The sequence below is a fragment of the Ziziphus jujuba genome, chromosome 3 (assembly GCF_031755915.1).
Source record: "Ziziphus jujuba cultivar Dongzao chromosome 3, ASM3175591v1".
NCBI classification, from domain to species: domain Eukaryota; kingdom Viridiplantae; phylum Streptophyta; class Magnoliopsida; order Rosales; family Rhamnaceae; genus Ziziphus; species Ziziphus jujuba.
The window spans coordinates 20,885,225-20,902,591 of record NC_083381.1 but is presented as its reverse complement, the minus strand read 5'-3'; the positions used below and the strand labels follow the sequence as shown (position 1 = coordinate 20,902,591).

The 17,367-nt window shown below is 32.1% G+C and overlaps 3 protein-coding genes across 7 annotated transcripts in view; all 3 read right to left on the bottom strand.

The window, feature by feature from the left end:
- The window catches only part of LOC125423236 (disease resistance-like protein DSC2), a 29,945-nt gene extending 20,241 nt beyond the window's left edge, over positions 1 to 9,704 (bottom strand). Inside the window, exons 1-4 of the mRNA XM_060815597.1 lie at positions 9,410 to 9,704; positions 7,299 to 8,138; positions 6,737 to 7,171; positions 5,475 to 6,001 (exon numbers count right to left, since the gene is read on the bottom strand). Of these exons, the coding sequence (XP_060671580.1) occupies positions 5,475 to 6,001; positions 6,737 to 7,171; positions 7,299 to 8,138; positions 9,410 to 9,688 (2,081 nt within the window). The 5' untranslated portion in view covers positions 9,689 to 9,704. The remainder of the gene's footprint in view (positions 1 to 5,474; positions 6,002 to 6,736; positions 7,172 to 7,298; positions 8,139 to 9,409) is intronic.
- On the bottom strand, positions 1,659 to 4,161 carry LOC125418714 (probable disease resistance protein RPP1). 4 transcript variants are annotated; one of them, XR_009638261.1, is made up of 4 exons: positions 3,813 to 4,161; positions 2,947 to 3,681; positions 2,169 to 2,716; positions 1,659 to 1,907 (listed from the first exon to the last, which is right to left on the bottom strand). XR_009638261.1 is itself a non-coding variant. In XM_060815600.1 (2 exons), the coding sequence occupies exons 1-2, from the start codon at positions 3,837 to 3,839 to the stop codon at positions 3,307 to 3,309; spliced, it is 402 nt and encodes a 133-aa protein (XP_060671583.1). In that variant the 5' UTR covers positions 3,840 to 4,157; the 3' UTR covers positions 2,758 to 3,306. The 4 variants fall into 4 exon arrangements, 1 of the variants encoding a protein (XP_060671583.1); XR_009638260.1 differs by having other exon boundaries at positions 2,014 to 2,716; positions 3,813 to 4,158; XR_009638259.1 differs by having other exon boundaries at positions 1,659 to 2,716.
- A 111-nt stretch (positions 9,705 to 9,815) lies between the features above and the next one.
- On the bottom strand, positions 9,816 to 12,289 carry LOC132803225 (TMV resistance protein N-like). 2 transcript variants are annotated; one of them, XM_060815599.1, is made up of 3 exons: positions 12,124 to 12,289; positions 11,530 to 12,008; positions 9,816 to 10,979 (listed from the first exon to the last, which is right to left on the bottom strand). In XM_060815599.1, exons 2-3 carry the CDS (start codon positions 11,997 to 11,999, stop codon positions 9,869 to 9,871), a joined length of 1,581 nt encoding a protein of 526 aa, XP_060671582.1. In that variant the 5' UTR covers positions 12,000 to 12,008; positions 12,124 to 12,289; the 3' UTR covers positions 9,816 to 9,868. The 2 variants fall into 2 exon arrangements, with proteins under 2 accessions (XP_060671582.1, XP_060671581.1); XM_060815598.1 differs by having other exon boundaries at positions 9,821 to 10,979; positions 11,530 to 12,020.
- Positions 12,290 to 17,367: the final 5,078 nt, after the last annotated feature.

Here is a 17,367-nt window from a genome sequence, read left to right as displayed (position 1 = left end):
CATAATTTGTTATCATATCTTTCACTTGGTTAAGATAATATATTTTTAAAAGTAATAAAATATCTACGTAAATGGTAATTAATTAATATTTAAGAAATAACTGTAAAAAATATTAGAAAAATAAACCTAAATAAATAAATTATTATTACACTTCTTTTATAACTTTTGAAAGGAAACCAACTAAATCTATTGATAACATGTAAAATAATAATAATAATAATAATAATAATAATAATAATCATTTACTGACAGTCAAACTTTTATATATAATATAGATATTAAATACAAAAATATAAGCTTGGCAATGGAACAAGTCAAATGAACACATTTTGAAAATTTTACGTAGCAATTATGTTATTTTGCCTATGAACTTTTATATTCATTTTCTTTTCATTTATACTTTTAAAGAGCATGACACTTATACACCAAGTGAATGACTCAGTCGGTTTTCTTATTCTTTTTAGCACCAATATTCAAAAGTTCGATATCAATGGAAATATCGAAAATTTAAAATATGAAAAATTTCATGAAAATATTAAAAAATATCGAGTATTGATAAAAAATTTAAAAAAATAATGGAAATCTATTTTAAAAAATGAAAAATTTTGTTGAAATTTTAATATTAGCTTATTTAAACAATTAATTATCAAATTAATTATAAAAATTACAAAAATATTAAATAGATATTATATTTCTCTTAATTTATTTAATTTATAGTATATAGTAACGATCATAAATAAATTATTATTGATAAAAATATAAATTATATATATATATATATGATAAATTGATTATTAATTAAGATAAAACAATCATTAAAATTATATTATAGTTCATAAATATCATCTGTATACTTATAGAACTCTTAGATAATTGAAAATTATTAGTATATTTCTCTTTTTCATTTTGAAATGTGAAATATGAAAAGTAATTGTTAAAAGATCTATCTCCTTAATAATTTTTCATATAATTATTAATATATCAAGCTTGCACACTTTGCAATTATAATTTCTTGACTGCATTTAGAGGAGAATCAATCATTAGAACTATCTTGATGGTGTCATTGAGAAGATTAGAGGGACAAGAGAGCAGTGTAAGTAAGATGCAAATAGCCATATTCAAACTTAAGCAAGGGGTCCAGATAGAAGATAGAAGGTTATCACTGGCAATCATTATTATTTGAACTGCTCATGAGGACACAGTCATAATTGAAAACATTTTTCCTACACCTTGTTCCAACTTCTAACGCTTGAACTTTAACATTCTATCAAATAAATATTAACTGCAACAATATAAGTTTTTGCAATGAAACAAGTCAAATTAACACAATTTTGAAAATTTTATATAGCAATAATGTTATTTTGTCTATGAACCTTGTTTAATTTTCCTTTCGTATATATTTTTGAAGTATGACACTGATACATCAGTTATAGGCCTTAGTCAGTTTTCATACTCTTCATAGCAACACACAAATACGTAGTTCTTCTAATATGTGGACATATATATAAATGCTTTCAGAAAATAAAATAAACTACATGCAACAGATATATGGATGCAAAATGCCAGGTCAAACTTTTAAAGACCCTTTAATTCCCTACTTTGAAATATAAAAGGAAAAATGCAACCTCAGCATAAACAATAAGCACCACAGCAAAAACTAGAACAAATGTATATATGGCCATTAAATAGTATAAGAAAGCATTGAGATGCAATATGTGTTCTCCCAACTCCGTTAAAATAGCCAAAAACAAAAATGACAACAAAAGCAGCACATGAATTTTCTACTTGTACAGTAGCATAGATATTACATAAATTTGCATTTCCATATCTTCTTGAGAATCCTAAACTAAAATAGGAGCCATCAATGTGTCTGGTCTGCTGAAGTTATTCTATGAACTTCACATAATCTGTTCAATGACAACAAGCAAAACAAAATCATATCAATTTACTGATACAGCTTTACCACCAGAAACAGAGAAAGAGGGTAGGTTGACAAGAGCATGCATGACTAACCAGATTAATCTAAATAAATCATCCAATTCAAAACTAACTGTCCGCCGTGTTCCAAGATTAAGAATAATCAGTGACAGTTCAATATTTGAGAGTGGAATTTTATGACTTCTAAACCATGCAGCTCAAACAACAAAAAAGAAGCCAAATAAATATACCAATAGAATGCATGATTTTCATTTACTTTCAATTAATTTATCTTCTTGGAGTTGGATGTTAGGATCCTCATCCAACCGTCTTTTACTTCCACTCCACCCATTTAACAATTTAAACCAACACTTTTTGATCTCCCATTTCACATCTTCTTCCTCGATAAACACACAGATAGAAAACTTGGGTGAAGTTGCTACAAATAGAGGACCACTTTGCCCCAAATGCACGTTCCAAACCGACCCCTTGCACCTAATTAAGACGTGATCTTCATCTTTACTTCCAATATGAGGCAACCAACAACCATCATAATTATAAACACGGTCATCATCACTGTTAATGTTGTTGGTTTTCAAATTTAATTTGAATCGGGTCTCAGCTTTTGTAGAACAGCTATACACAAAACAATGTAAAAGATAAAATCAAAGCGGGAATCATTAATATTAAACCAATTTGGAGGAAGCTGGATATCGAATGAGTTCCCACGATCCGTTTTATGGCTGAACCACTCTGGAATCTCATCTCCTGGATACACCGTTTCAAGATTTGAAATATCCTGTACCACATAGAAAATAAATTAATCAAGTCAGTGCAGAAATGATCCAGTTCATAAACTAGGTAGAGCATATACATATGATAATATTCTATTGGACGATATTGGACAGCTAATTTTGTTGTCTAATTGCTTCCTGATTATATGTAATACACTTATAGAAAATGAATATATATATATATATATATATACGGGGAGAGGGAGAGGGAAATATATTAGTATATAATACATACATCCAGATCCTGAGCAATCAAAGTTCTAGTGCGATCAACAATTCACTTGGTTGCGTGAGTTGCTATCCAATTTTAGATAACGGCTAAAATTATAAATGTAATGTCTTTTTCCTTTTACATCTACATCCTGAGCAACCAAAGTTCCCCTGTGATCAGCAATTTCGTGGTTGCCTGAGTTGCTATCCAATTTCAGACAAAGGCTAAATTATAAACGTAACGTCTTTCTTCTTTTGCAGTTGGAGTCATCCAAGTCCAACGTGATATTGTCTCCAGTGAGGTGCAACACACTGTATCGATATTAGATGAACATGGTGGAAGCTCTGGTATTGTTTTCAATCTCCCACAACCAGTTATATTCAACTATCCAAGAGATGAACTTGTACAATCCTCCGGGATTTCTGGAAGCTTTTCCAGCTTTTGGCAATGAGAAAGATCCAGCTCCTTGAGATATTTCATCTTCCAAATGCTTTCCGGTAGACTTATAATTGCTGTCCAACGCAATTTTAAATCCCTTATACTCAATGGAAGGTTTTCTATGCCATCTTCCAGCTTGACGCAATCACTCAGATTTAGATACTTAAGCTTGTTGAGATCCTTAAAAAATGAAGGAATTTCAACCAAACTTTTGCAACCCTTAAGATTTATACGTTCAAGATTTATAGCCCCACTCAAGTTTGGTAATTGAAAAAGGTACTCAGAATATCCAAGATCCAACTTCTTTAACTTCAGATGGACCTGCAACAAACCAAAAAAGAATAAAATAAAACGATTAGATCTATATATATATATATACACATCTAATACAACATGATGTATTAGATTTGTACATAAAAAACTAAATTAAGTTTAGCATATATAACATATACCTGGTCCTCATCCCATTTTAGCTCCATTGGTTGGCTCTCACGCCATTACAAGTTCAACAACATTCTCTACCCTGAAATCTGACGGCAAATCTTTAAAAAGGTATGAATCCCACTAAAAATATCTTAGCCTATTAGAATCAAATGATTCAAGACCTTCAGGAGGACGATATATAATTTTGCGCAATTCCTTTTTGTTCGGCCTAGACAATCCTAGTTTCCTTAACAGTATGCTTTTCCAACCAAATCTTTTGTCACAGTTTCCTTAGCCTTCGACAGCCTAGTACGATTTCCGGGTGTTCTTTGTTAAGCACTTATCAATAAGATCACTTATTTTTTTTGAAAGCACCACCTCGACCTATTATGCTTTAAACAAATTCTCTATCAACTTCACCATGAAAAATAGCATGCAATGTCAAGAAATGCATCCTGGATGGCTGTGTAGCCTTTTTTGTCTTTTTCCCCTATTGGTCAAACTTATTCTCAACACTTTTTCAATGTCTTTGTTTGGTTCACTTTGCAGCTCCTCCAATGCACTTTCCCAATCTCTTATGCTCTTGGAGCTAAGAGAAGAACCCAAGACTTTAAGAGCTAATGGATTACCATCGGTGTAATTTGCCATTTTTTATGATAATGTAGCATAATCTCTTGCAATATCAGAATTTCGCTTAAAAGCATGCAAGTGGAAGAGTTCAAGAGCTTCAAAATCATTTAACCTCTCAACCTCATAAACTTGATCAGTCACTGTCTTAAGCATCTGCATATCTCTGGACGTTACAATGATTCTACTTTCATTACCAAACTTGCACATAGATACTAAGTTGTCAAATTGGGATGTCGCATCATCCAAATCATCCAAGACAATAAGGACCTTTCTACGTCGGAGTCTGTCTTGAATACTTGGCCATTCCATGCTTGGATTGTATGTTTCCTTTAACAATTCAGAAACAAGTTTCTCTCTCAAATGAAATTCTTCTCTAACATTGCAAAGAAAGCAATGCCTTGAGAAATGATGGTATAACTTTAGAAATACAGCCATAGCAAGGGTGGTCTTTCCAATACCCCTCATTCCATAAAGACCATTAGTACGAACATCCATTGAGCCAATATTCCCTAATAATCCTTCAATTTTATTGATCCGAATTTGAATTCCAACCAAGCCAGCTTCGAATAATTCATTGATAAGCTTGTAAACAATTTCACCAAGACATCTCCAACAATTCGACCAATTAACTGATATTCGTCCCTACCAAATTAATAAGAAATCATCAAATACAATTATTAGAAACAGAGGATCCTTTTTTTTGGGTAAATGGGGGCAAAAGAAACAGACGATCATTGATATAAATTTAGGTGTCTATTTAAAAGAAATAAATAATTAGGCATTTATTGATCAAATGATTTAAATTACTATTCAGTATTTTATAACATTGCACTTTCTGAAAGATTAAAAAAGAAATAGTGCTATTAATTGTGATTTTCATCACTTTTTTTTAATAAAAAATATAAAAGGGAAAATATCATCTAGTATGGTTAATTAAGGGATGGATTTATAATATTTTAGCATGATTTGACAATACGTTAAACTCTGTTATTTAGTCTCTTAAGCAAATAAGTGAAAATTTACAATATCCATATTATAAATTCAATAAGGTAGAAATTTACCCAAAATCCTTTGAATCATATCCGCTGAGATTGGTCACTTCCTTGAGAGCATCCCTCCATCGCTGCACCTTGTCCATATTGTCCTTGAAACCTTGCTCATGTTTATTAAATGCTTCCGCATAACTTCCATCCTGTTTGCATACAATGGATGGTTCTATGCCATAAAAAATGGGTATTATGATATCTTTCCAGTGTCTCTTGCAATCAAGTATGCGAACCACGTCATCCAAACACCATGTCGAAGAAGCAAAGTCTTTGGAGAAAACTATCATGCAAATCTCAGATTCCTCAATGGCGTCCATAATTTTTGAAATCTCATGGCCACTTTCTAGGGTTTCGTCATGTTTGAAGATCCGGATATGCTTATGACACATAGCATGATAAACATGTCCAATAAAATTGTTAAGGGTGTCGTCACCTCCGAAACTGAGAAACACGTCATACTTTTTTTGACGAGTAGAAGATGATGATGGTGAAGTGGACAAGTCCCATAACAGCAAATCCCGTGAAGCAGTGAAGTTTATAACCTGCAAACACAAGCAAAGTAAAACTTTTGAGTGCATAAATAATTGAGCATAGCAAATTCACAGTCAAGAAGAGAAATCTTCTCTTGTTCATGATCTTGGAAGTCCATGATCTCCTTATATTCGGTTTCACTAATAGGTGCCTATTAGTGCATGAAAATTGGACAATGAACGCATATGATATAAGTCTATGTAGGCTGATCCTGAACAAAGATTTCGTCCAATTTAGTCGGATAAGCCAAACATAGGATGGCAGCTACAATGGTGTGAAATGTCATATAAAAGGATCGGTGGTTATAGCCAAACTTGGACATGTATTAACTTTAAAATAAAGAAAAACAAGTTAATTAAGATGTCTTTTGATAACATGATTAGTTTTTGGTTTTTGATGTTTAGTTTTTTCTATCTAATAATGTGTAATTTGCTTACATCAAGTGTTAACTAATGACAATTAAAGCATTTTAAACATTTTAAACCACTATAAATGTGAAGAAAAGAAAAAAATAAAAAACAAAAAACAAAAACCAATACAATTTGAAGTTGTGTTCAATTTGGTATTTATATCTTTTTTTTTTCTTTTTTTTTCTCTTCCTTAACTTTATGGTGAACTTAAATATTTAACAAATTATAATTATCACTAACTAATACTTAACATAAACAAATTCATTCCACACAATTAAGTAGGAAAAATAAAATAAATAATACTAAAATTAAACTGCTTTCGCCCCACGTATTTACCTGGAGCCCACAACTTTTGATCATCCAATTGCCTTTTTTTTCTTCCTCCATAAACACACGGAAAGAAGCCCCGGTGACCATTCGACAAACAGAGGACCAGTATACCCCAAATACATGCCTCAAATCGATAGTCGCATACCTAATTAAGACATGATCTGAGCTGTTATTTACTTGAAGCGTGCAAACATCTTCATAATTGAAAGAACCGCCGACACTACTGTCCATGCTGGTCATGAAATTGAATCTGAATCGGATTTTCGTTTCTGGCCCAGAAATTTTAAACGCAAAAACAGCGCCAAAGACAAATTTGAAGCGGGAATCATCAGTATTAAGCCAATTTCGAGAAAGCTGGATAAATGATTCCCCACGAGCTCGATGGCTGAACCACTGTGGGATTACATTTCCTGGGTACACCATTTCCAGATATGAAATATCCTGTACCACATGGATGATAAATTAATCAAGGCGCAGAGCATAAATTAGATATATATTTTACGGAGAGAGAGAGAGAGAAACAAATATAAATATAAATAAATATATATATATATATATGTACACATACATCGTGAGCAGACAAAATTCTACGGCATGCACAATCAGCAATAACGTTGATACATGTGTCTTCATCCAATTTTAGACATTGCTCAAAATTATAAATTTCCCCTCCACTTTTATTATTTTGATGTTGAACTTGGGGGTCATAATCTTGTACGGTTGGGGTCCACCAACTTGATATTTTCTCCAGCGATGTGCAATTATTTGCATCCAAACAATTTAAAGATGGTGGAAGCGCAATTATTGATCTCAATCCCGTACAACCACTTATTTTCAAATATCGAAGAGATGAACTTGTACACTCCTCTAGCTCGATCAGATTTGGGCAATTAGAAAGATCCAGCCATTCCAGTGATTCCAACTTCCAAATGCTTTCCGGTAGACTTTCAAGTCTTTCGCAATTATACAAATCTAAATGTGAGAGACGCATGAGACACCCAATTGATGATGGCACTACTTGTATTGCTGTCCCGCAGAGTCTTAACTCCTTTAAATTCGATGGAAGATTTTCTATCCCATATTTCAGTTTATTGCATCCACTCATATCCAAATCTAATAGACCCAAAAGAAACCTAACTGATGAAGGCAATACTTCTATTGCTGTCCTACACAATCTCAACTCCCTTATATTCAATGGAAGATTTTCCATGCCATCTTTCAGATTCTCACAATCACTCAAAACTAGTAGCTCAAGCTTGCCCAGATTCTTAAAGCATGAAGGAATCTGAACCAAACTTATACACCATTGAAGATTTATACTTTCAAGATTTATAGCCCCACACAAGTTTGGTATTTGAATAAGGTGCTCAGAATATCTAAGATCCATCTTCTTCAACTTCTCAACGGGCTGCAACAAACAAACAAAGAAACAAAGGAAATAATAATAATTAAGCACTACTACATATTTAATACAACAACATATATATAGTTTTGCTAAAAAACACGGCAGATCCAGTGATGGAGCCAGAAAATGTATTGAGAGGGGCATCATTATATATCAATAATATAATTGTTTTTTGGGCAAATTATATCAATAATATAACTACTTATATTATATGAAAAGTAGGGTAATCTATAATTTTTTTCATATTCAACTGGTGTTGTTATTTGAGACAGTCAAGGGAATGTAATATGCTTTAGCTAAGCCGTTTCCTCTTCTATATTCGCCTTTGGTCACGGAATTACATGGCATTAAAGAAGCAATTTGTTCCCGTACTTGTCTTCTTTGGTGGTGGTTTGGCTTATAACTCTCAGGAAGCCATACGATTAATTTATGACACAGGTGATTATAAGGGGATGGGTGTTTTATTGTAACAGATATTAGAATTCTTCTAAGTCAGTACTCTGGTTTCTTTGTTTACTCCTAGGACTGCTAATATGGCAACTCATATATTATATTAGCAAAGCATTCTCTATCATGGTCTATTTATGAATCTGGGTTGGAAGTAGAACAACCTTCTACGGGCCCTACTCTCCAACAAGTTGTTGGTATTTTTTATTTCAAGTAATGCATTTTTTAATGATCTTTGCCCCCCCCCCCCCCCCCCAAAAAAAAAAAAAAAAACTGAAAAAGTTAAAATTTAAAACTTTAATTGTCTATAATTTATTAACAAGAACTTTAATTCAAAATAAAATTAGAAAAATGAAAATTTAACTAATATAGCGAACAAAAATTAATAAAATAAAAATTATATTAAAGGTAAGAAATTTTTGTAAATTGATGTTAAATAATATCATTTTTAGTAGAGATAATATGGGATATTGGATTAGATTAACAGATTTCAACTTCTGAAAAGGAAAATGTTAAAATCGAACAAATTTGGAGAAGAGATTTACACTTTGAGGGGGGCACCACTTAATTTTAAAGGATTAAATTGTAAATTAGATAAATTTTATATATGTAAATTAAAAAAAGAAAAATTGAGGGGGGCACATGCCCCTCTGCTTTACCTAGGTCCGTCCATGGCCAGACCCTCAACATAAAAAACGTGTTTCACATTAGACAATATGCTTTCATCCCACAATATATTCCTTGATGTGAGGGGCATTTTTTACGATGAGATTTGGCATGTTTTTTAGTAGATCTGTATATATATATATATATATATATATGCATACCTGATTTTCATCCCAATGTAGCTCCACAAGTTGGCTATCACGCATGACAAGTTCAACAAGATTTTCTGGACTAAAATTTGATAGAAAATCTTTTAAAGGGTATAAATCCCACTGAAGATATCTCAGTTCATCAGAAGGAAACTCTAAACCTTCGTAAGGAAGATATATTTGTTGGCGCACTTCTCTATTGTATGGACCCCATCCTACTTTCTCGTAGAATATTTCTCCATTGCAAAATCTATCGTCACAATGCATTCTAAGAAATCGTAGATGGTACATCTTTGAGAATGCCGTAGGCTTCACTTTTACATCCTTTCTAAGTTCAGACTGATTCAATAATATACCTTCTACTTCAGAGCTTCCCTAAAAATCAACCTAATGTTATGGATAAGGACACAATATATAATAAAAGAAAATTTATTAACTTGAATATTTATAGACACAAGTAAATGTATTAAACTAATTTGCACTTACCGTACTTCTTTCCAATACATAGCTAACATTTTTAGCATTCCACAGTCTACTACGTTTTCCAGGTTCTTTGTTTTCATCACAAACAATAGCCTTACCCGTTTGTCGTAGTAAACCATGCATGGACAATTTGTTTTGGCATTCAATTATTAAGGATTTATCAATGAGAACACTTATTCCTATTGTTGCATCAGAATATTGCTCATTGCGGTGTAGTATGCTTTCCACATATTCTCTGTCAACTTCACCATCGAAGAAGCATGCAATGTCGAGAAATATGCCCTGGATTGCTTTGTCACCTAATCCATCATAACTTATTTTCAACACTTTTTGAATGGTCCTGTCTGGATCTGTTTTCAACTTACCCAATGCACTTTCCCATTCTTTTGTGCTTTTGGCGTGAAGGGAAGAACCCAAGACTTCAAGAGCTAATGGATTGCCATGTGCATAATCTGCTGCACTTTTTGATAAAGCTTCATACCCTGAAAGATCAGAATTTTGACCAAAAGCATGCAAGCGAAAAAGCGCAAGGGCGTCAAAGTCATTTAACCTCGTAACCTCGTAAAGTCCATCTGCCCTTGACTTGAGCACTTGTGCATCTCTGGTTGTGACAATAATTCTACTCCCATCACCGAAGGAACACACTTGAGGTAATAATCTGTTTAATTGGAATATTGCATCCAAATCATCTAAAACAATAAGGACCTTTGTACGGCGGCATCTGTCTTGAATAACCGTTGATTCCATGTTTAGAAAAGTTTTATCTTTGAACAGCTCAAAAAGAAGTTTCTCTCTCAAATGATTTATTCCATGTCTTTCAAATTCCTCTCTAACATCGTTAAGAAAGCAACAACTTTCGAAATGAGAATGGAAGGTTTGAAATATAGCACGTGCAAGGGTGGTTTTTCCAATGCCCCCCATGCCATAAAGGCCTATGATGAGAACATTCATTGAGCCAATGCATAACAATCCTTCAATTTCCTTCATAGGCTTTTCAATTCCAATCAAGTGCCTCTTGAAATGATCATTTGTTGATACGTATTTAGACAATTTCGATGAAACATCTTCAACAATTTTTTCAACAAACTTACACTCAGGCCTAGCAAATGAAGAAATCAAATACAAAATTGTTAGAAACAGAGGATCATTGATATAAATTTAGGAATTTAAAAGAAATAGATATAAATCTTAATTCAATAATAGTATATATATATATATATTGTTGGTGAAACAAATATATTATATATAGTTGTAATAAGGCAAGTGTGTTATTAACTGTTTTAACTTTTTAGTAAAATATAAACAGAAGATCATTGATATAAATTTTGGAATTTAAAAGAAATAAATATTAATGCTTAATATATCTTAGGAATATATTTAGATGATTTAAATTTTATTCAATATATAGTTGTAATAAGGAAATTTTGTTATTAACTGTTTTCACTTTTTAGTAAAATATAGAAAAGGGGAAGTATCATCGACCACTTGGAGGTTTGACAAATATACACCACTTAGACCTTAGCTTAAAGTCTCATCACCTAGAATCCTGGATTTAACACCCTGACATTAATCAGTAAACACATTGTATGGATTATACATACATACATATATATATATATATGTTATAAATTAATAAGACAGAAAGTTACCTAATCTTTTTTGAATCATAACCGCTGATATCAGCTACTTCTTTAAGAGCATCCCTCCACTGCTGCAACATCTCCCTTCTGTCTTGTTCATGTTTAGCAAATGCTTCTGCATAACCCTCCTGCTGTTTTCGTACAACAGATGGTTCTATGCCATAAAAAATGGGTATAACATCATTCCCATTTCTCTTGCATTCGCGTATGCGAACCACTTCATTCAGACACCATGTGGAAGATGCAAAGTCTTTAGAGAAAACTATTATGCAAATCTTAGATTCCTTAATGGCCTCCATGATTTCAGAAATTCTATAGCCACTTTCAAGGTTCTCATCATCTTTGAAGGTCACGATATGCTTTCGTTCCAGAGCATCATAAAGATAACTAATAAAACCATCACGGGTGTCCTCACCCCTGAAACTGAGAAATACATCATACTTTTCTCGAGAAGAATATGAAGAAGAAGCAGAAGCCATGTTTATAACCTGCACCAAATCCTAATCCACAAGCAAATTAAGTAATTATAAATTAATTAGTAACAAATTGAATGGAAGCTTGGTGTTGAGGTAAGCTAACTACATGTGCCTCTGTTACCCATACCTTTGGCTACCAACGACGTTGCTGCAGGTAGGTTCCCTCCTATGCGGTTTCGTTCTCTCCTACTGTTTTTTCTCCTTTTTTTTTTTTCTGACAGGTCGTCTACCCACAACACCAAGACCGTCTTCCTGATCCGTTGCCCAAAAAGCTGTGTTTCTCTCACTCTGTATTGTTTGTGGAGGAGAGAAGTATATGGGATAAAGGACTCGGAAGCCGTGTTGACTTTATCAGTCAACAGTACCGACAAAGACTTTGTTAGTCGGTAGCCAGCACCTTCCAAGAAATAACAAGAAGAGTTTTGTTGTTTGCCAAAAACAAAACAAGAAGAGTTTTATTTTATTTTACTGTTTTTTTTAACTTTTATTTCTTTTTATTTTTTTATTTGTTTCCCCAAATGAAATGAGAAGAAGACTGAATTGCACATATATCAAAGTATAAACTAATAATGTGTGGTTTAATTTAGTAACACATTAGGTTTTGGTGTTTTTTATGTTTTTCTACTTACTAATTGTGTGAAGTTTGTTACTTCAAATGTCATTTGGTGCTGGTTAGAGCTTGTTCCTCATTTCAATTAACTAAAAAACTCAAGGAAGAAAAAAATATATATATTTTAAAATAGATTTTAATTTGATATTTATATTTTAATTTTTTTAATTTATAATTATTTGAAATGCCTAATAAATTAGCTACCATTAACTAACATTAAAAAATATTTAGAATACGCAAATTACAAACAATTTAATAGAAAAACTATATACCAAAATATTTAAAATAAGCAATAAGAAGCAATATTTGTTCTCCAATCTTCACTAAAATTGACAAAAAAAAATATATAATTTATATATATATATGAGAAGAAAAGTAGCACAATTTTCTTCATTAGTACAATTTTGAATTTTAAAATTAGTGAAATTAGCATTTCCATATCCTTTTGAGAATTCTGAAGCAAAATAGGAGCCATCAATGTGCTTGGTCTGGTGAAGTTTTTTCCTACATTTCACATATTCTATTTGATCACAGCAAGCAAAACAAAATCATAACAATGTAATAGTAAAGTTTAAACACCAGAAACAAAGGAAGAGACTAGCTTGACAAGTGCATGACTAATTACCGGCTTGCTTCTAATTCTCTGTTGGGTTTCAAGCATACTATTCTTCATCAAAAAAATATTTTACAAAAAGAGAATAATCAGTGACAGTTTAATATTAGTATTTGTTTATTAAAATTATCATTTCACTTTAAAAAGAAACCACAATCTTAAAAATTAAACCTTTCAACTATTGAAGAGTTGAGTTTATAACTTCTAAAACAGAATGCATTTAGAATAACTCAGAATAAAAAAGGGCAACAGTTAATTCCTGCTATCCTGGTTTACAACCTCAGCAAAATGATCAGAAAACAAAAGAAGCGGCAAGCCACCTAAATGGCAGTTCAAAAAACTCCACCTAGACACTAAGTGAGCTGACTTGTTGTTGTTTCTTGGAACCCAAGCAAAGGAGATAGAATGAAAAGTAGAACGAAGTCCTAGGATTTTATTGATAAACCTGAAGATAGACCAGTGGCTAGAAGCGTTGGGAGGATCATTTAGGCTTTGAATGAGAGATTTTGCATCACTTTCACAGCAAATATTGCGGTACCCGTCTTCGATGGCCATTTGAACTGCTTTGAGAATGGCAGCAGCTTCTGCTGCTTCAGGAATTTCGATATTAAGCGTTGTATTCAGTCTTTCAAAGTACATTTGACAAGTATATTAAGCAGCCAGCATACATAGCCTTTTTCTTTTTCCATACTAAAGAGTTAAAAATTAAATGAAATAGAGGTATTATGCTTTTTGGCTCATGTATTTCTACGATTCTAATTAGTTATACTCAGTGCTGAAAATAGTCTCTTTAGGCCCAGGTAATTGCTACCCCAACAAACACATCATCTATTAAACTTGCTTTAATTTTGTCATACTATAAAAATCATGATATCCCAAGAGTTGATCCATTTGATAACTGTCCAACTATTACACACCAAGAACAGAGCTATCAACAACAACTTAATGCACATTTACGAAACTAAACTTGGCTGAAACCAACAACTCAACTGTCGAACTATTTGCTACATTTTTCTGCTAGTAGGAAAAGAAAAGTGGTCCAAATGAGAAGCACAAACTAAACTTGGCTCAAGCCAATAGCAAAAATAGGTTCTCACCAAAATTTAGAAATTTGTTGGATTTTAGTTATATGCAAAATATATTTCACAAAACAAAACTGCTATAAAAACACTTAACATAAAGAAAAACTATATCGAAATTAATGTGAAGTCGAGCAATGACACTGTGTATATATATATATATATTTATGTCAGTAAACTTCTTATTCTTTCCAGCAGCGTTTTTCACATCACTTAAGAGTCTGCAAGATTGTTTGTAATCTATGTATATAATATGTATATAAATGTATAAAATCAACATTGTAGTCTTGATATTTTCATTATTATAATATTCATTCAATTCTATTAGTATTTTATTAAACACTTGGAAGATAATAACAAAAAGAGAGGAAAGTTAACATACATTCAATTTGTATTATGCAGAGTATATGCTCCTAGCAAGCCTTTGAAACACATAAATGTTTAAGAGATTATGCTGAGCAAGATAACGAAAAATGCTCAACTCGATGTAGAAATGTAAAACCATAGACAGTGCATCATAAAGAGTTCAAAAATATCATAGGTGTATGTACTTTTTTGTTGTCCAATTTTCTCACTTGTAAATCAAAACCCTGACCAACTGTTCTCTTGATTTCTCTTTGCATATAACATAGTCCTGATCCTCCCTAGTCTAATGGGTCTTTATATATATATATATATATATATATATATATATATATATATGTATATATAAGAATTTTATAATGTGGACGGTCTGTATACGGACCACATTTAAAGTTGACATTTTCAAATAAAAATATTAATTTTGATGTATACAATATACAACAAAGTCTACATTTTCATCCATAAAATACCAACTTTAGATGGGATGAAAGAATATATATATATATATATATATATATCATTTCTGGTTAATTAAGCAGAGGGGGTCACGTAACATGAGTTGAAAAATGGTCGGATGCTTTAAGAGAGGGATCGGATGCTTTATGAGAGGGATGAGTGGGCATGGAGAAAATCTTCAGTGCAACGGTGGTACCAGGTTAGCTGGTACCACTCCAAGTGATATTATGACATGTGTAAACAATTTGCCAGATCACCACCTCACCTTTCTAATTTAATTTTTTATTTATTGAAAAGGTTTGTATTTTGAACCTTGTTTTTGGTTTTTGTGCTGCCCCAGAGACCCTTCTTCTTCTTCTTCTTCTTCAACTTCTTCTTCTTCGTCTTCAACTATGGCTTCTCCATTTCCAGAGAAGTGAACAAAGGTTAAAGCCACCTCCCCAAAGCTTAAAAATGACAAAATAAATAATTCAATTTTTTATTTTTTTTTTATTTTGTGAAACTTTAAAATACCACGAAGGATTATAATTTCTTCCTTATATTTAGAGAATTATCATTCTATGAGAAATTACCCATTAATTATAAAATCAAGTTTCTTGTGACCCAAAAAAAACAAAAAAACTTTAAATTTTATAATTCATGAGAGAACTAATTCGCTAGAACCCCCATTATCTTTAGAAAATTCCATTTAAATAATTAACAATTTAGAAGGAGATGGAGGAGAAGATGGAGGAGAAGATGGAGGAGAAGAAGTTGTAACATCATTCTCCAAACAATTTAGGAGCGACCCAGTAGGGTACACCTCAAGCCAAATATAAGGAATTCAACAGAATATTTAGCTAAACAGTCAGCCACATTGTTTGCAGTTATTGGAGTGAAATTGCAGCTAAAACCTCCATGGTTCTGAAATAATGGGAGGCGGCTTTAAGGTTTTGTTCACTTCTCCGGAGATGGAGAAGCCACAGCTGAAGATGGAGAAGAAGAAGAAGAAGAAGAAGGGTCTCGGGGCAGCACAAAAACCAAAAACATCGTCTTTTCAATAAATAAAAATTAAATTAGAAATGTGAGCTTACAGTGATAGTGACCTGGCAAATTATTTACACATGTCATAATATCAGTTGGACCGTTGCACTGAAGATTTTCCCATGGGCATGGATTAGTGGGGGCCACCTCATAAGGAATGAGTTTGAAATATTTTTGGATGCTTCATGAGAGGGATAAGGAAACTGGGTGCCATGGAACACTAGAAAAGAGTCATGATCGGGAGTGGGAAACTAATAGGAGTACAAGAATTATTATAAGAATGGGTTTTTTTTTAGATGCAGTTTTTCCTTTGATAAGAAAGTTGTGTTTATTAAATACAATATTAGACGTTATGTAAACTTTATTAAGTGGAAAAACTTTGACAAAACATACAATTTTTTACGCGGACAAACTTTGACAAAATATACGTTTTATATTCACTGTTGTTCTTAAGAAAGATACACATTTTATAATGGAAGGAGAATTTTTTAAAGTTATAAGATTTGATAACAGGATAACATTTAGAACTAAAAAATTTTAATTTAAAACAATTAATTTTTTATTAAAAAGTATTTGATATGGAGATTTTTAATTTAAAATTTTTGTTGAAAGTCTATTAATTAAGAAGATGGCAATAGCACATGTATACCACCAATATGATAATGGTAGGTGACTATGAGCAAGACGTGATAGCAGTAGTTTCGGTGATATGATGGTGTTTCCATTCAACTTTTCCATTTTGATTATATATATGTGAACATGGACGTTGAAAAACAATACCAAAATTTGACAAAAAATTTTTGAGGGGACAAAAGTCACCACCCCAATCAGATTGAAAAATTTTAATTTTTGTTTGAAATAAATTTTCATCCATTAATTTGAATTGCAAAAATGTTTTTGATACCTCTGACTTTAGTTGCATTGGATAAACCCCTAAGTAACGTGAAAAATTATCGACAAAAATTACATAATACCCATATCCCTTATCAGACAAAATAGGTGTTGGACCCCACACATCAAAGTGGATAACATCAAGAGGTGCTTTTGATCCGGTTAGAGATGGGGGTGCATGAAACTAATGTATTTCTCCAAGTTAACACAGAAAGCAAAAATATTTATATCATTTGAAAAATCAAAATGAATATCCTTACATTGAGATATAAGAGTCTTAATAACTGATAAATTTGAATGGCCTAGATGATAATGCCAAGTTTTATTTTTAGATAG